At 40.7% G+C, this 19,650-nt stretch overlaps 1 protein-coding gene across 3 annotated transcripts in view; it reads left to right on the top strand.

Annotated features, from left to right (window-relative positions):
- The window catches only part of Map2 (microtubule associated protein 2), a 306,953-nt gene that overhangs the window by 250,525 nt on the left and 36,778 nt on the right, over positions 1-19,650 (top strand). For 2 of the 3 annotated variants that reach the window (XM_004626615.2, XM_004626614.2), the window contains exons 6-7: positions 1,459-1,572; positions 3,697-3,774. In XM_004626615.2, the coding sequence (XP_004626672.1) occupies positions 1,459-1,572; positions 3,697-3,774 (192 nt within the window). Of the gene's footprint in view, positions 1-1,458; positions 1,573-3,696; positions 3,775-14,941; positions 18,665-18,868; positions 19,076-19,247; positions 19,383-19,650 lie in introns of all 3 variants that reach the window. The other variant, XM_004626613.2, reaches the window with a different exon arrangement.

Below are 19,650 nucleotides of genomic sequence, written 5' to 3'. Positions count from 1 at the left end.
TGAAAGAGAAGCCATGAGAGCCAAGTGTCATAGAGGGACAGCCACATAGAGCTCACAGTTTGCCATAGATTGCCTCAGATGTTAAACGTGGAACTGCAGGACTTAATGTTTGCCCTGATTTGGGATTTGGGACTTGCTTTGGCCTAAATGCTTTGTATCCTTCTGTGTGTACTTTTTAAATGGTCATGTCTATCTTATGCCTTTAAATGTTAGAAGTGTTTAACTTTTCATTTATACAGAGGCTCACAGCTAAGAGTTTGCCTTAGATCTTGGAGGAGACTTGGGACTTGGATTTTCAGCATTGCTAAAACTGTTAGGACTTTGGCAACTCTTGCACATAGACTAAGTGCCTTTTGCATAAAGGTTTGTCTATGAGCCTTTGGGGGGCCAGGGGCAAAATGTTATGGTTCTCATATAATATAATATTGACAGAATTAATAGTGTTTCTTAATGATAGTTAAACCTGTGTTATAATGTTAAAATTATGAAATGTTAATAAGCATGCCTTTGTATCTAGAGACTAATTTTTAAAAAAATATGTCTAGTTGCCAAGTTGACAAGGGGTGGATTTTAGTGGTTGATATATTGTGTCAGCTTGAGAAGTTAAAGGCTTAACTAAATCTGCTCAGCAATTCCACACCGTGGGGCATGGCGGGCCCTCCCTGGGGCATGGAGGGCCCACCCTAGAGTGACTCAACACAAAAAAGACATGCAAAATAAACTGAGGAGAATAAAGGGTTCCATTCCTCAGAGATCTCTGGTCTTTGCAGTCAGCGTAAAAAAGAAGGGAGAAAGGCTTGCAACAAGCTGCAGCTGCACCTCCTCCCTTTACTTTGCTGTTTTCCACTGCCATGAACTGCTGCTATGTGCTACTGTCCTGGATCCAGCCAAATATAGACTAAGGTATAGACTAAAATTTCCACTGTGAGCTAAATAAACCTTTCCTTTCTTAATTTTGGGTTGTGGGATATTTTGTCCCACAACAAATAAAAAGTAAATGAGACAATATTGATCCTTTTAATCACAGAGACACATTTTGAGGCTCTTCTTCAGGTTTTAAATCATGTTCCTGCAAGTGAGCACAGTAACCTGTTTGAATGACATTATTAGACCAAAGTAAGCAGACTGTATACCTTCAATTAAATCCAAAATGAATCTTCTCTTTTCTCTTCAAATTTGTTTTACAGGGTTTAAATAAATTGTTCTTGTTTATGTAAATAACTTTTGAAACATAAGATGCCATAGAAGTTAATGCCAATTTTCCTTCTTTTCTATCTTCTGTGTGTGTGTGTGTGTGTGTGTGCGCGCGCGCGCGCATTTTAACTGCAGTTTCAAAAATTTTTTGGTGAGAAGACAGCAAGTAGAAGTTCTAATCCATTCTGCAGTTTAGTGGCCTTGCTTCTTCACTACCTCCTTCCAATATCTTGCTACCATTTCTTCTGTTACTGTTTGTTACAGAGGAGGTGTCTGCTCGGATAGTTCAAGTGGTCACAGCTGAGGCTGTAGCCGTCCTGAAAGGCGAACAAGAGAAAGAAGTGCAACACAAAGACCAACCCACAGCTCTGCCTTTAGGTAAGTGGAGAAGAGCCTCGGGGCTGGGGCTGGGCACACTGATCAAGCCTTCCTGTTAAAAGGCAGCTTAGAACTTGCAGTGTCTTGATTAATTCCACCCTCCTTCCCAGGATTTTTGGATTTGGGTGGGTTTTTTATAGTAATAAACATATAATTAAACATTTCCTGAAGTAGCCCATAAGTTACCATTTTCTAAACCATTAGAGGGTTGCGTGGACACTAACACATAAGGAAAAGGTACTGAAATTTCCAGATAGAGATGGTGATTTCCCTTTATGGGTTTTGATAAATGATTAACTACACCATAGTTTTATTTCTGTCTTCCCAAAGTAGCTACACCAAACCTAGAGCTAGAGCTTTGATAAAATCCTCAGTGACTCTATCACATGACAAATACTGACTGCTTGGCTTTTCTTGGGGCATCGATAGCCCTACCTTTTCTCTTGCCCGCACATCAACTACGCTTCAGTGACAGGCAGATAATGTGGCTCATGTTTTCTCAGAAAACACTCAGCTAAAGGCTTACTTCCCCACCCATTCATAAATAGAAAAGTAAGTAAACCAAGATACACATGTGCATACATGAAAGCATACAAGGAAAAACACTTTCTTAGGTTCGATATACATGTTTATTTCACATATACTTATACCTCATCTGTAGAAAGGTATGCCTTCTAACCCATAAAAATTACTACATATCCATTATTCTCTCTTATAGTCCAATGTGTCCTTAATTTTCTTATTTCTAGTCCTTCAAGCCTCTACTAAAACTAAAGGGCCAGCCAGATAGCTCAGTGGATTAAAGTACTTGCTTAGACAGGCACAGGGACCAGGGTTCAATTCCCAGCTCCACATGTCATGCTGGCCCCCACCCCAGGGTGTGCTGAGATGGTGACTGAGACTGGGTGTGGTAGCACATGCCTATAATCCCAGTGCTCCGGAGGCTGAAAACAGGAGGATCACTACAAGTCCAATCTATGTAATGAGACCCTGTAGACTCTGTACTAAACACATAAAAATAAATAAAAGTACTTTGCTCTCTCAAAATATAGAATATACATAGTAGTCTCTGAGTGGCTTATCAAGAATTATTTTGATCTTAAAATGGAGAGGGGGAAAATAATGGAGAGGGGAACTGTAATCAAAAACATTCCTCTTTAGCCTATTGTTTACTTCTTTGAAATAAAAAAAAATTCATTTTTAAAAATTTTGAATCTTAACATACGCCAAGTAAAACCCACGGGTTCAAGAAAATGAAAAAGGCCTCCACCACCCCAAAGCTGCCTCTACTAACTGTTTATAAAACTGAAAGTTGAGTGATCTTTAAAACAGAGTGAACCACTGACTGGCCTTAGCTGAGTAGTATTTCCTTGAGAAGTTCCATGCTCTCATCCCAGGGGTCCTCATGAAGGTCAGAATCCTCAGGAGCAAATTGCAGATGGTAGCATTCACTGTCGATGACTTCCATCTTCTGTGTTTCTCTCTGTCCTTCTTCGGGTGCAAGGCTGAGGCCAGAAGATGACTCAGCTCCCACCAGTGTGGGCTTTATGTCTGAAGGATGCCTGAGGCCACACAGCTTCGCTGTCTGAGAATACGTTGAGAAGATGATTTTGACATTAGACCCAGGAAGCAGGATATTATTTGGAAAAGGTGGCAGCTAATATAACTATCAGTGATCAAAGTAACATTTACTTCCAGATAAACCATTTGGCCAACAGAAGTTTTTTGTGTTTTTTTTTTATTTAGACTAGCATAATCCAGACTAAAATGCCTGCCTACAAGTGTTTTTCTTTGTTGTAACATGGCTAAGTAAAATATATTGTTAATTGAGCAAGTAGAAAGAAATTAATGAGAGGAATGATAGAATTTCGGTATTCATCTCTATTTTTATGGGGAAGACAAACAATTTTATTAAAAAATATATATGAAATGCTTACATTTTTAGATTATTAAATACATGGACCAGGTAAAGGGGCTAAAAACAGGTTAAATGCAGGTTATTATTGAATCTTTCCATGGATTTCCTTGAGGGGCCTTTTCACAGATGGAGAAACTTCTCCACAGATCCACTAGACTAATAGAATGAATTATTGTTGTCCCATTTCTCCACTGTTTGGTCTGCAGCACCTGAAGAGACAGCTAATCTGCCTCCCTCTCCACCCCCCTCGCCAGCCTCAGAACAGACCATCCCCTTGGAGGAAGGTAAGTCCTGCTGGACCTTCCAGGGTTTGTCTTCTCAAAAAGGGTAAATAATAAACATCAGGCAAAAGCCACAGGCTTCAGTATTGGCCAGATGTCATTCAGCTTTGGAACTGCCTATTTTGAACAGTGAATAAAGTCCTTAAATGTATAATCATTTCATTGCAGTCAAATCAAAAGAATATGGCAAACAAAAGAGGAAAATCTACTGAATAAAGGAGAGCATAATTTTACCTTTAAGTTGCTACAATAACTATAGAGAACGAGTTTATCCAAGGTAGTGTTTGGTGGCAAAGCTATCGTCCTATCTTATGAATGACTCAACACAAATGAACTCAACACAAATGAAAGCAGCATAATCCCCATGATAACAGGAATCATATTTATTGATGAAGTCAACACTTGCTTAAGGAAACATCAGGAATTGTCCCTTTTTTGCTCACCATTGTATTGTCAAGAACCTCCGCAGGGCTAGATCCACAGTAAGTTCTCAATACATATTAATGAATAAATGAAGAAGTTAGTGCAGGAACGTGATGTTGAGGGCAGTGAACTAAGAGCTGAAACCGAGGCTCCTTTCCTGCTGAGGCCTGTCTTTGCTATGAGTGTGTATTCATGCACTTCTTCCTCAACACAGAATGTTGTGTCAGTTTTTCAGTCCTTACTGAAAAAACAGAGGGACACTTTTGAAGAATGCCCATTCAGATCTCAGAAAAGCACTAAGCAAAATTATGTTGAAACAGCAGTCGAGCGCGAGCTCTCTCCTGACTTCTTAGACTGTGAATGATGTACGAGTTCACTGACCTAACTGGAACAAACAATAGTGATCTATTTGTACATTATGTTTTACCCTCTGAAACTAGAATTTTACAACTGTTTTATTATGTAGTTTGTTTTTTTTATTTTGGCATCACTTTATAGAGTTCACAGCTGTATAAACCTAAACATTTTTACCAAGTTTTATCTTTGTGAAACTGAAACTTTTTTGACAATTTCATGCCTGATATAATGTTAAACAAAATTCTTCCAGGAAAAAACATTAGGGATGATATTCAGCTCATAACGACCACTGACTATTAGTTAATATCTTTAATGTGATTTAATTTTTTCATCTATATACTCAAAAGAATCTTTTTCTCCTTTTGCTTATCCATTCCCTCCACACACCACCTACAGCATCCTGGGAACTCCACAAATTCTGAGCATATATGAATGAACAAAATAGAAATGAGCCTTGATTTTTAAGGAGCACACTGTCCGATGAAGACAGGAAGTCCAGTAAATAAACTTTCAAACAATTTGAAATTGAATTACACAAGGAGGGAGAGGATCAGGGAGTCATAAGACAGAATAACAAGAGAAGCTTTATTTTATTGAATGGGGAAAGGGAGGGTTGAGAGGCTGAGCCCAGAAGTATGAGAAAGTGTTAACCAAGCAAAATTGGAAGGCAGGGGCATTTGGGGCAGAAGAACCAAGATACAAAACTTCTCAGGTGGGCAGAAAGAGCTGGTGTTCAGGAAAGGGGAACATGGCAAATGGGTAGTGAAAGAAGGGTCAGGGGAGGAAAGAGAAGGGAAGGAAGGGAGGGGTAGGAAAAGGAAGGGAAAGGAAAGGAAAGGGAGAGGAGAGAAAGGGAAAAGAGGGGGGAGCTGAAGAGGGAGGAGAAGGGAGGAGAGGAGAGGAAAGGAGAGGAGAGAAGAGGACAGGAGAGGCCTGGAGAGGAGAGGGTAAGAGAAGCCAGCTGGGTCGCAGGCCTGGGCTTTCTTCCAGGTGCAGCAGAAACTTAGGTGACAGTTGTGCTTCCACTGAGCATGCTTCTGAGCTCCTGCTTAAAGCCATTCAAGTGCCAGCGAATCCTCTTAACCAGAAAGGGATGGGAAGTCCACACAGTTGACCTCTTTCAAAAGTCTTCTTGAGGTCAAGTCATTGGCTCTCACTTTTTTGTTGTTGTTATGTGGAACCGGGGATTGAACTCAGGCCCTTGCACTTGCCAAGGAAGCACTTATTCTACTGAGCCATCTCCCCGGCCCCTGGCTCTTCTTGATGGGAGGGCCAACCAAAAAGGAAGGTGAGCCCTCCCCACCATCTGGGAGTTCACCATCCTGCTTTCAGGGGTGTGTCCTAGTGGATATAATGAAAATAAAAATAAATAAAATATAGAATAAGTTTCCATTTTGGTTACTTATGTGTCACAGTAAACTGCTCCCTTACATTTCATAATTACTTTCCCCAAGTGGTTTCAATATATTCAGAGGAAATACTTAGTTATCACTGAAAGTAATTCAAAGTTATTTTCAAGCCTAACTGATGTTTTTTAAGAAAAGCAATAAACCATATGAAGCCTTGATGATTTACTTTTGAAAGCCTAACCATATTTTGTTATATGATGAAATATAGTTCATAAAATTTCCCTCATTCAACACCAAATATTGTTATCACCTTAAGTATGTTAATGAAATGAGGTCTAGATGAAGTATTGCTTCTTTTTATTTTAAATCCCAATTTTGTATAGCAGGTAATAGAATTTACTTTTAAGTCTAGCTTTGTTAGAAAGCTAATTAATGATCAGTCAGTCAACTTTTGAACTATTCAATTTTTAATCTCATTAGTTTTTAAAGATCCATTCCAATTTCTATCAAAGTCCTGCTTTCTGTAGATGTGGTAGAAAGCAACTAGGTGAGTTCCTTTGCTTTGTGTAGGGGATTTATTTTTCTTCTCTGTCATACCTTTAAAGCAGCTGCAACAGTCTGATCCTTTTGTATAAAAGGAAAGGAGCCCTTGGATTAAATAGAATATTCAGTGACTTTGGGGATACATTAACTTTTTATTAACTATCAAACATTTTTAAAGCTGTTCTCTCCCAAAGGGAGAGCCTGAAAGGTTCCACAGAATATAATTTAATATATTAATTACCATAATTTATAAATATTCATTTATTGTAATTAATGTAACATTGATAATTCCCACGATGTGTGGTTATTCTGGGGAACATTTACAAGGGGTTTTGATGAAAAAAATTAACAAGTAACACACTTAGAAAGGAAACCATGGTACAATTTTCTAAAACTGTGCTAGTTATGATGTTTTCTAATTTACCTCCTTTTACTTTGACCCAGTTTTAATAATTGTCATTTGATTTGAGCTATTAGTATTTGAAAGTCTGTACAAGTACAATGGAATCATCCAAAAAAAGAACCAGGAATTCTGATGCCCTCTGAGGTTTGTTCCAGAGTTCTAGAGTGGTGTTTTTCCTGTGTCTCAGATGTGGTGATATTAATTGCTAGTTTAAAACCAGTTTCCCTCTGTGTTACTCTAGAATAGCATAAATAGTCAGTGATCTCAAACTCAGACATCCTAAGGCAAAGCTTGCAGGATGGAAAGGGCTTAGAGATGATGAAGAGCCCTCTGGCTTGGGCCAACTGCCTTCAGAAACTGTGGGATTATGGGAGCAAATTATCTTCAAATGGAAGTTCCTTGTTACAAGGTAATATACAAATTTCCATTTTCTAAAACCACCCTCAAGTAAATATCCCAGTTATTTTTAATTAGTATGTATCCCACTCCCACTGGGAGTGATCCAGTGGCACCCGCCATGGACAACTTCATAAAAAATGAGAACCTAATGTCTTATCCATTATCATTGGAATCAATTGTATTGTTGGGACTTAGCTGGATCCCTAAGCATAGCTTGTCTGGCTTATCTCTTGTGCTTTTACTGTAATTGGATGTTACTCACAGGTCCTAAACAGAGACTTGGAGTACATTTAGCACATAATACTCAAAGATATCTGGCTTTTGCCAGACAGTCTTCTGAGAGTTTTCTTGGCTTAGGACTGAAAAATACAAAGAGAAGCTACTTTTCCACTAGAGCCTTTAAAATTCTGTTGATGACTGGTTAAAGTTACAATCTTCAGAATAGTAAACACTGCCTCTTTTGAGATGTTACAGACCTGAAGCAAAGCTGTGAGCTCTTTTTTACATTTGAAAACTTATAAAAAGAGCAAAAATGATAAGAAAAAGGGGTCTAAAAATCTTCAGAAGCTTAACAGCTTCTGAGAATGGCCTGCAACTGACAGCTCTGGGTTTTCAGCTCTTCAGTTTTATACTATAGTCTTCTCTACTTCCCTCCCCTCAAAATGTTGAAAAGCAGAGAAACAAATTCCTCTTTTTCACTTCTTTTCCCCAGGTACAATGCATTGAACACACCCAAAGTATTAACAATACCTTACATAGCTGAGAAGTTTATAGGCTCAGAAATCCACTGGAGGAGATAGGAATGGTGGGCTGAAAGGCAAGCTGAGGGCTATGCTTTGGTCAGCGTTGTAGACCAGATCTTGGACAATTATCTGCTCAGCTGCGAGATCAAGCTGAGCTGACCTAAGAATATCCAACATTATTTTAGGCATCTGCCAACCCATGATATAATAAGTATGATGGCTGAGAAAATTCTGAGCACACATCCAGAAGCAACTTCCGTGGAATGATCAGTAAATAACATGCTCAAAAGATTAGAAGTAATCCATCCCCAGGGTGTTATTTTTAGCATCCTTATGACTTCAGACTTATTTCCAGTTGTCAGCACTTGGTTGCTGAACATAATTTACCATCTTAAAAATTCACTGCATTTAACTTTGTCACTTCAATCTTGATAGAAATAAAAATCATACACAGGGATACTAAAGATTGTTCTCTTATTATTGGGAGTTATAGAATTTTTAAATTATTTCTAGGTACAGGTACATGGTGCTTAGTAAATACAATGAAACACCCCCTTGAGATGTGGTACCCAAACCACCCCCTTGAGATGTGGTACCCAAACCAAAGCCAAAGTTGCCTCATGTTCATTCTCCTGGTCCTTAAACCTTATTGGATTCTACCAGGTCTAAGTGGTACATAGACCAGCTTACAATTGTAAGTCTGAGGAAATATGTTTCAATAAGTCAGACTTCTATACCAAGACACACAAAGGGACAGAGAGGGCAGCAGTTCCAGTAAGAAACATCAATAAGACATTTGAAACATAAGGAAACAGCCAAGAGTCAGGGTACAAAGGAAACCACATGGACAGAAGTTCTGATCAAACTGAGACCAGCTCTGGAAAAGCTAATCGTATCTTCATCAGGCTCTCAGAAGAGAAGCAAAACATTAAAAAAACAAATTTTGTTACATCAAGAGTTTCCTACAATAGTACACTATACATCTGCAGTCCTGTGGAATTGCATCAGCTTTCGCATCCCAGGAAAGAGCTATAATAGCCACTTACTGCTTATCGAAGCAGGAAAGAGAACTCTTTGTAGATTTTTCTTAACACAATTGAAATGTGAAATTACTTATGGGCTAAAGTCATTAACTCAAATTGAATAAACCAAAATGTTATGTGTACATCTTAAATAATTGAAGTTGTGTTTCATACAGAAACATTTTTTCCCTACAATCATATAGGCATGATATCCTGATTTTTTTCCTTTAACTAAAAATATATTCATAGAAGAATAAGAAGAATTGATCTTCTCAAAAGGATTTCCTGCAAAGAATGTGTTTGTTTTGTAATGCTTCCTTTCTCTTGCAATGTTTCCTTGGTTATTCTGCCTTACTTGAGAGGAATGTATAGACGATATCTATTTTGCAACAGGGGTGTCAACACTTTTGGTTTACTTAGGCCATGGCAGATTTTCCTAAAGGACTGTTTAATGCACTGGCTTCCCAAGCATGTAGCATCCCCTGTCGCCCATCCTCCATCTGCTTGGTCTCGCTGATTCCCTCATCCTCTCGTGCTGCTGCCAGGGCCCTTTGTGTCCTCATGCGGGTGTCTCGTCTCGTCCGTCTGATCTTGTGTCTGTCTCGTCCCATTCACCCTGCAGTTTCTTCCTGTGTGTCTGTTTGTAGATGAAGGGGCTGAGGATCAAGTGGGTCCTCTACACAGGTTCCCCAGCCATGAACCTGCCACCAGCGGGGAGAGGCGTAGACTCCTAGCCCCCTCCATCTCGGTGTCTGTGCCTGATGATGACCCTTACAATTCCGATGAGGAGTACTATGAGCATCCCTTGTTCTGCTCAGAATGGACCACCTCTAGTGTGCTCCCCAGTGTCCCAGCGCAGAGTGCAGAGGGCCACTTAGGCCAGGAGAAAGGTGAACCAAGCATGGTGCCCTTCTGCTCCTCCTCTCCAGCCTGCAGCTTTGGCTCCCTGCATCCTGTTCAGTGTGCCTTCCTGTGGGGGTGGGGGTGCCAGAAGACTGTTTTTTCCATATGAATGCGAAGTCCCTATGTAGGTTGCATAGATCCACATGCTTCAAAAATGTTGCAAAAGAAGCCTTACTTGAGGCATGTGTGTACTTCCTTTTTTATAACATTGCTTCTGAGCAGATGTGGAGACAGTTGGGGGGAGGGAGGGAGAGACAGAGACAGAGACAGAGACAGAGAGAGACAGAGAGACAGAGAGAGGCAGAGAGACAGAGAGAGACAGAGAGATAGAGAGACAAAAGAGTTTAACATGACCTATCTACTCCTTGCAAGCAAAAAAGAATACATTTTTTACCCAAACCATGAAAGATAATCCTGAACACTTTTTTGCCCCATGTTGGACCCACAGTGTTATGAAGACCAGCCTTAAGGAGAATTAGCTTTCTTTTCAGTGCTATGCTAACACAATCACCCTTTCAAAGAGAAAATGTGAAGGATCTGTTTGGAGCAGAATAAATGTTATGACAAGAATTTGTTTCCCTTTGCCACATAATCTTTGGCCAAACTTTAGAGGCTTCCCCGGGTAACTAATTCCTGGCTCGCTTCAGGAGCGCGGGGGTACAGGGAAGGAAGTGAAACACGGCACTTGTCCTTTCAGTCTCGTGAAGCCAGGAGACCCTAGTGCACAACTGGCTGTGGTGAGAAGGAAATGACTGGAGGCTAGCTTACTTCCTGCTTCCTGCTGGCAAGTAATTTTGTGACAAAAGAGAAAAACCTTTTAGTAATCTTGCTCAGGTGAAGACATTATTTTCAAATGGTCAAATTAACCTGCTTAGAGAAACTCTGGAAGAAAATTTTAATAGAGACAATAATTAATGTAAAACAGATAATTCAGAGGTAAGCTCATAGCTCACCAACTACATTTGTGACAATAAACTTCTTCAAGGGATGTTTGGGAAACAGACTTGTAGTGGCTCAGATATTCTGAGGAAATTTAACCTAAACTGAGTGAAAGCTAAGCTCTTCTAGCAGTGTGAGCAGAAAATAACTAAAAATCATGTAAGAATTTTTTAATCAAGAGTAGGGGCAGTGGTGGGGCTGGTGAAATGGCTCAGTAGTCTAAAGCACCTACTTAGAACAAGCTTAGCAAAGCACAGGGACCGTGGTTCAATCCCCCAGCACCACATGCCAGCCAGCCCCGCCCCCTGGTGGGCTGAGCTGGCCACACACACACACACACAATAAATAAACTTAAAAAAAAAAAGATTCCAAAAAAAGAGTAGGGGCAGTGGAAATAAGTATGATTTATACAAACTGAGGAAATGGAAAGCTAAAAAAGTTACATGGATTTGGAAACTTTTTAATTCGCTTGATCAGAGTTTATTTAAAAAGGTAACACTTGGTCTAGCGAGATAGCTCAGCAGGCTAAGTGCCTGCTTAGGCAAGCACAAGGACCAAGGTTCAGTCCCCCACACCACATGCCATGCTGGCCCCACCCCTGGGGTGCGCTGAGCCAGTGACCGAGACCAGGCATAGTGGTGCACACCTGTGATCCCAGCGCTAGGGAGGCTGAAAACAGGAGAGTCATTATAAGTCCAAGCTATATAGTGAGACCCTGTACCAAATACAGCAGAAAAAAAAAAAGGTAGCATTTGTAAAGTACTTATATTAAAATTAAATTATAACCAAAATCTGTGCACTACAAAAACTTTCTCAATAATAAATTAGACCTGGAATTTATTAAATGTTACTTACAGAGTTAAGCTGAATACTGTGTCTAAGTGCCATATACGAAGACCTGAAATAGTTCTTCCCATCCTCCAGTGGGTTAGAATTTCTTAAAACAGAATATTCCTTTTTCTAGTCATTCGTGTTCTTTCTCACTAGACCATTGACACAGTTATTTCATAACAATTCTCCCTTTGTTGTACCTTACCACATTTCTTAAGGTATAAAATTGATTTTATTCTTTTTACTGGTACTTATTGTGTAAATGAAGAACAAATGAATACAAGTCACTTAGAACCCTCATAATTTTGTGTTTTAAAGGCTAAATTTCGGCAATTTGGCCACCATTCTATTATCTCTCCTGAGTGGTCTTGTTATGAATTGTAGAAATAAGATTTTATTGCTGATATGCACACTTTGTTAGTGTCAAAAATAACTATACAGAAACTACATTATTGATTATACAGTATTATAATAATTATGCCACAGAGGAAGACCTTTGTAAATAAAATTTAAATTTCACCTTGACCTAGGCTTTCAAAATATCTTACCTGCTCTTTCAATTTCTTCATTATCTAAGGCATTATTTTATTCCATGAAGATAACACAAATTGAGTTAGGTACTCATTTTCCTAGACTAGTTAGGTAGCCTGCTACCTTGGGAACATTGAATAGATTATATTTTACAGTTTCAATGGATTTTCTGATAAAGCTGTTACAGTAATTGGCTGGCTATTACTTGGAAGGAAGGACTTTTTAATTATTATTTCCATGACTCCTCTGTGAGGTTTACTCATTTTAAATAAAGCAAGCAGGAATTCTTATGTAGGGGCTTCCTGCATTGGAGAAAACAGCACATGTCTAACAAGTGTAAGGGTTTTTCTCAGTGCTTCAGTACATCTCTCCTTTCACAACCATCTGTTACCTGGCAGCACCCATCTCTTATTCCCAGCAAGCTTTCCACATGTGTGTAACTTGCTACCATTTCCACTAAGGGTAATCGATCAATAAAACCCTTTCAGCTCTCAAGTTTAAATTAAAAATAGCCTTTTAATGCCACCTTAAAGGGCATCACTATTAGCAGACTCTACATTGTAATTTTCCAACCAGTATATCATGTATGTTGCATGAGACTATTGATTTGCTGATTCAAATGGTAAAACACACCTAAGATCCTGGTGAACCTTTCCAATGGAGCTGAAAGTGTTCCTTGAATGATATTTCTGTCCTTCTGCATATTGTTATGTGGTCATGATGTCAACATCTTTTTCATCCCTAAGAAGAAGAAACTCTAGAGGGTCCGATGGCTGAGGAAGAGAAACCTGCTGCTCTTCCTGGGAAAGAGTGTGGGGCTGCTAAATCCTCAGACCAAGCCCAGGGCCCCAGTGGGGTTCAAGTGGAGTCTAGTTCGGAGGCACAATTAGTTCCAGAAGAGAGTGCGCTCCCTGGGGCTCTGCCTGAGAAAAGTGTAAAAGAGGTCGCAGAGTTGTCTCCGGAAGTAAAAACCCCTTCCTCTGCCAAGGAAGGTGTGTTTCTCTCAGGATTTGCATGTGTGTTGTTGCAAATGTTCTCTCCAGCAGCTTACGAACCTGGCGCCTTTCTAAAGCTGTTTCATCCCTGGGTCTTCTCATAATCATGAGACCACCGTTTCAGCCTTCATGAGCAGAAAGTGTGGCTTGCGCAGATGCTGTGTGGCAGCTTGATTGTCCCCTGCTGCAGCTGATTCTTGGTTGTCCTTTGCCATGATACAAGATGCTTTGCAGCAGGCTGATGATGCTGTATGAGCTTTTGAGTTCCCCTCCCTCCTCATTTCGAATGTTTGCCAGTCACATTGCTAATACATGTATATTTTTGTTTTGATTTTTTTTTGGTGGAACAGCAACTCATATGCTTTATCTTCCAATTGGACTTTGGCATATAGAGGCTTAAATAGTAGAGTCGCTTTTATTTGCAATTGCAACCTGCTATATTTTTGTGCTTCAACAAATACTGGCTTGATTCCTTTAAAGCTCCTTTTGATGCTTCTCATGTCATTTTCTCTCCATGACAGCCAACCCCTTCAGTCACCCCCATGTCTGTTGAGTTTTCATCCATCTAACCTTTGTTACAAGTTCATGAAATATCTTTTTTCTATTATTACAACAGGACACACAAGCATATAAGGTAATGATGATCCATACACTTGCTCTTCCAGAGATGGTTAAAATTTGTGATTTTTTTCCTCAAATCTTCTCTGCATTAACTACACTTAGCTCTAATGACTACTGTGAAATATTTTGATCTTAAAACACAAATGTGTCTTTAAAACCTTTTAAATTGGTAAATAAATGGAAATAAGAAGGTGTCACTTATTTTCTGTGAAGCCTCTCTAGAGCTAGTACTGGTCAGTGCCTCTCCAGTTGGTCCTGTTCACAGGGAATGAGGTCTTGACCATAAAGAGAAAGTATTTGAAAAAAATTGGCTCTTTTGAAAAGTTTATTACTCTTGTGATTTCTCAATATCAATAATATAATTGATATATCTATGAGACAAATTAAGCACTGATTAGGTAATACAAATATTGGATGTGGTACAAATTTCTTAGTGGATTCTTCAATTATATCATATAAAACTGAGAACAAACATTTACTTATAGTCCCAAAACTTAATCTCAGATGACTTCTAAAAATTGATGCCAGTAACTTTTGAGTGCCCTTCAATTGGTCCAGGCCTCTGTTGATCAGTTTATCTGAAACTATGATTTCCTATGTCATTATTAATTACTTGGCATTTTCCCCTGGCCTACCAAATCATTTCCCAAGGTGAAAACTTGTGAGTAAAACTCAGTAGAAACTGATCTTTAGCCGAATATAGCCCTTAATGCAAATTTTAGATCTTAACATTAACCACTTACTCAATATGCATTGATACAATATGCATTCATACATTAATGTGAAGACACATTAATTTCTTTTCTACTTTAATACACACAATGTTTAGGACATGCCAGACAAACAAACAAAATGAAAAAATGAGTAGTAGTGTGAACTACTTCTTACACTTCCTGTACACATTAATTTACAACAGTTCGTTTTAGTAACAGTGTGCATGCGTCTCAGCCCTGACGCTTTTCACATTGATTTTTCTATGAGTAGCATGCCTGCATGTTCCATTTTTTTCCATTTCTCTACCATTCATTTTTCATTTCAGAATATATTTTTAAGCTTACTGCCTGAAAGCACTTACCTATGATTTGTTTAAAAATCAACCCGATTACTTCAGATTTACTTACAGCCTCGAAGATGGAGTTCCCTGATCAGCAAGAATTGACTTCCTCAGCAGCTGAGCCTTTAGACAAGAAAGAAAAAGAGTCAAAGATGGAAAGTAAGCCTGGTGAAGACCTTAAACATGCTGCCTTAGTTCCCCAGCCGGACACAACTCAAACTCCCCCTGAAAGAAAGGACACCCAAGGTGCAGAAGGAGAAAAGGCACCTCCTGCTCTGTTTGGGCATCCTGTTGGTGCAACCTTTGAGGACATGAAGCAGAAGGCAGAACCAAGCTTTGTAGTACCTGGTATTGGCCTCCCTGCACAGCCTCCAGTGCCCAAAGAGCAGAAAGACTGGTTCATTGAAATGCCAGTGGAAACAAAGAAAGATGAGTGGGGTTTAGCTGCCCCAGTATCTCCTGGCCCCTTGACACCCATGAGGGAAAAAGACGTCCTGGAAGATGTCCCCAGGTGGGAAGGAAGGCAGTTTGATTCTCCCATGCCAAGTCCCTTTCAAGTGGGAAGCTTTACTCTTCCTGTAGATATTATGAAGAATGAAGTTGTAACAGAAGCATCCCCTTTTGACCCTGGCTTCTTCCCACCAGATAACAAAAATTCCCTGCAAGAAGTCAGTGGCCCGGTGGCTGCCAAAGACAGCTCCAAAGTTGAAGACTCACAAAAAGATAAACCTGATAAAGTGGCAGAAACAGCAGTCTCAGAGGCAATTACCTTACCCAAAGATGCCCAGGTTCCAGTTATAGAAGGATATACCATTGAGAAAGATTTAGGGGAAGATACAAGGGTCATACATCAAGAGAGAAAAGAAATTTCCACCCCCAGTGGACAGGAACCTACACTTACTGAAAAGGAATTCGAGCCAAAGCTTGAAGAGAAAACATCTATCTCTGACAAAGTAGCTATACCAAAAGAGCATGAACCCTCAAAATTGAGAGATGAAGAAACAGGCATAATTCAGACTGCCACTGAGCACTCTTTCTTGAAAGAAGAACCTGAAGGCCAAGAGCCTACTGCAGATCTATTAAAGCAGGGTTCTTTTCCTTCAAGCTTGGGGCAATCGATGACAGATTCAACCATGACCTTGAACACCCTAGAAAAAGTCTCAGTTGAACCAGCTGCACTCTATGAAAAAAGTACCTTACAGGAACTTTTTCAGGAGAAAGTTACTGACAAAGACAGTAAGGTGGAAGAAGTTGGGGCCACATCAGCAGCAGAAGTTGGCATGCCATTTTATGAAGATAAGTCAGGAATGTCCAAGTACTTTGAAACATCTGCCTTGAAAGAAGAAGTGACTAAAAGCATTCAGCTGGCCAGCGACTACTATGAACTAAGTGACACAAGAGAAAGTGCCCGTGAGTCTGTTGATACCATATCTGCCATGCATGAGGATGATGACAAGAGATCCCAAGCAGAAAAAGAATCCCAGCCCTGTGCACCAGCACAGGAGGCAGGGTACAGTACACTTGCACAGAGTTACCCACCTGACTTACCTGAAGAACCCAGTTCTCCTCAAGAAAGAATGTTCACCATTGATCCAAAAGTATATGGGGAGAAAAGAGACCTCCACAGTAAGAATAAGGATGATCTGACACTCAGCAGAAGTTTAGGACTTGGTGGGAGGTCTGCGATAGAACAAAGAAGCATGTCCATCAACTTGCCCATGTCGTGCCTGGATTCCATAGCACTTGGATTTAACTTTGGGCGCGGCCATGATCTCTCTCCTCTGGCTTCTGATATTCTCACTAACACGAGTGGAAGCATGGATGAAGGTGACGATTATCTTCCAGCCACCACACCTGCGGTGGAGAAAGCCCCTTGCTTCCCAGTAGAAAGCAAAGAGGAAGAAGAAAAAGCAGAGGAAGAAAAAGCTACTGGAGGGGAAATGGCACAAGTTGAAACATCCAGCGAGCCACCTTTTGTGGCCAAAGATTATTACAAAAATGGCACTGTCATGGCCCCTGACTTGCCTGAAATGCTCGATCTGGCAGGCACAAGGTCGAGATTAGCTTCCGTGAGTGCAGATGCTGAGGTTGCCAGGAGGAAATCTGTCCCCTCAGAGACTGTGATTGAGGAGAGCCATACTGGCTTGCCATCTGCAACTGATGAAAACCACGTCATGGTGAAAACAGATAGTCAGCTGGAGGACCTAGGCTACTGTGTGTTCAATAAATACACAGTTCCGCTTCCATCCCCTGTTCAGGACAGTGAGAATCTGTCAGAAGAAAGTGGCTCCTTCTATGAGGGAAGCGATAGTAAAGTTCGACGAGATTTGGCCACAGACTTGTCCTTGATTGAAGTAAAACTAGCAGCTGCTGGAAGAGTCAAAGAAGAGTTCAGTGCCGAGAAAGAAACAGCCCCTACGTCTGGTCTCCTTAGGGAGTTTGATCAGGAGAGGAAAGCAAACGATAAACTGGATACTGTACTAGAAAAAAGTGAAGAACATGGTGATTCGAAAGAACATGCCAAAGAAGCAGAAGAGGCTGGTGCCAAAGTAGACGCGTTTGGGTTAGGAGTAACACACAAAGCAACTCCTGCCAAAGAACCGACAGTGGCAAAAGATGCAGCAGCTGAGAAAGCAGACAAAGGTCTTAGCTCAGTGCCAGAAGTAGCTGAGATAGAACCATCCAAAAAACTTGAAGAGGGACTGGATTTGGCCGCAACTGAAGCTGACCAGGGTCAGTTAGATGTTAGAATCAGTGACTTTGGGCAAATAACGGCAAAGCTGAGCGCAGATGCTGGAAAGGCAGCAGAGCTTGAAGTGGAGGCGGCGCAGGAACTGGCGCCCTCATCTAAAGCCCTGCAGGAGGCAGATGCATTCCTCAGTGCTGAGGCCAGCCACGGGAAGGAAGGGGCCAGAGTCAGTGAGACCGAAGTCAAAGAGAAGGTGGCTAAGCCCGACTTGGTGCACCAGGAGGCTGTAGACAAAGAGGAGTCCTATGAGTCTAGTGGTGAGCATGAAAGCCTCACCATGGAGTCCTTGAAACCTGAGGAGGGCAAGAAGGAAATGTCCCCAGAATCATCTCTGATCCAAGACGAAATTGCCGTTAAACTCTCTGTGGAAATCCCTTGCCCACCTGCAGTTTCGGAGGCTGACTCAGCTGCAGATGAGCGAGCCGACGTCCAGATGGAATTTATTCAGATACCAAAAGAAGAAAGCAAAGAGACCCCAGACATATCTGTCACACTCTCGGATGTTACTGAGCCGCAGCTTGAAGCAGTCATTTCGGAACCAGCAGAAGCTCAGAGTGAGGAAGAAGAGATAGAAGCTCGGGGAGAGTATGACAAGCTGCTCTTCCGCTCAGACACCCTCCAGATCACAGACCTGGGTGTGGCGGGCCTCAGGGAGGAAAGTGTGGAAACCTGCGCAGGTGAGCGCAAAGGAGTCATCGAGTCTGTGGTGACCATCGAGGATGACTTCATTACTGTGGTGCAGACTACAACCGATGAAGGGGAATCTGGGTCCCACAGTGTGCGTTTCGCAGCCCTAGAGCAGCCAGAGGTGGAAAGGAGACCTTCCCCTCATGAGGAAGAAGAGTTCGAAGTGGAAGAGGCAGCCGAAGCCCAGGCAGAACCTAAGGATGGCTCCCCTGAGGCTCCAGCTTCCCCTGAGAGAGAAGCTGCGCTCTCAGAGTATAAGACAGAAACCTATGAGGAGTACAAAGACGAGACCACGATTGACGACTCCGTCATGGACGCTGACAGTCTCTGGGTGGACACGCAAGGTGTGCTCTTGTCTTTTTTTTTTTTTTTTTTTTTAATTTTCTATTCCCAAATCCAACCCAGTAACCTAATGGGCATTTTTTAATATATAAAAATATCCCCTTAATCTCTTTATTTTGCATTTTGGAAAGTATGCAAGGATTCTGTACACTGTCACTAATGTTTTCGCTGTTGTTGTTGTTGTCATGATTTGCTTTGATCCACAGATGATGATAGAAGCATCATGACAGAGCAGTTAGAAACTATTCCTAAAGAGGAGAAAGCTGGAAAGGAAGCTCGGAGGCCATCTCTTGAGAAACATAGAAAAGAAAAGCCTTTTAAAACCGGGAGAGGCAGAATTTCCACTCCTGAAAGAAAAATAGCTAAAAAGGAACCTAGCACGGTCTCCAGGGAAGAAGTGAGAAGGAAAAAAGGTTCATTTAACAATCACTTCTTTAACAATGTTTTTGAAATCATTTATTTATTTGTATGTAGAAGAAACTGCCTAAAAGTGGTAACTGATTATTTACAAAATTTTCATTGGTTTTGTTCCAACTGCTTTTTTTTTTTCCTGATGGTATGCTCTTTGTGTTTTCTTATTCATAGCAGTTTATAAGAAGGCTGAACTTGCTAAAAAAACAGAAGTTCAGGCCCACTCTCCCTCCAGGAAATTCATTTTAAAACCTGCTATCAAATACACTAGACCAACTCATCTCTCCTGTGTTAAGCGGAAAACGACAGGTGACTGTTCAGTTCTGCAATGTGGCTGGCAAACATAGACATGTATTTCTTTTGGGTTGTTTTTTTTCTTTAAATCTCATTATGTAGTGGCTTCTTCATTTTGCTTTTCTTCCAGAATCTCAGCAGTCATGAACAATTTTGCTATTAAGTGTCTTGTATCATTATTCTTTTTTTTTTCCCTCCCTGCAGAAGAGCTCATGACCATCTGTCTCTTTGTCATGCTCAGACATAACAGTGCGTGATTGTATCTTGGCATTGTGCTCTAATG

The sequence above is a fragment of the Octodon degus genome, unplaced genomic scaffold (genome assembly GCF_000260255.1).
Source record: "Octodon degus isolate 3935 unplaced genomic scaffold, OctDeg1.0 scaffold00016, whole genome shotgun sequence".
NCBI classification, from domain to species: domain Eukaryota; kingdom Metazoa; phylum Chordata; class Mammalia; order Rodentia; family Octodontidae; genus Octodon; species Octodon degus.
Note: the sequence above shows the minus strand (reverse complement) of the source record. Positions and strands in the feature narration are given on the sequence as shown.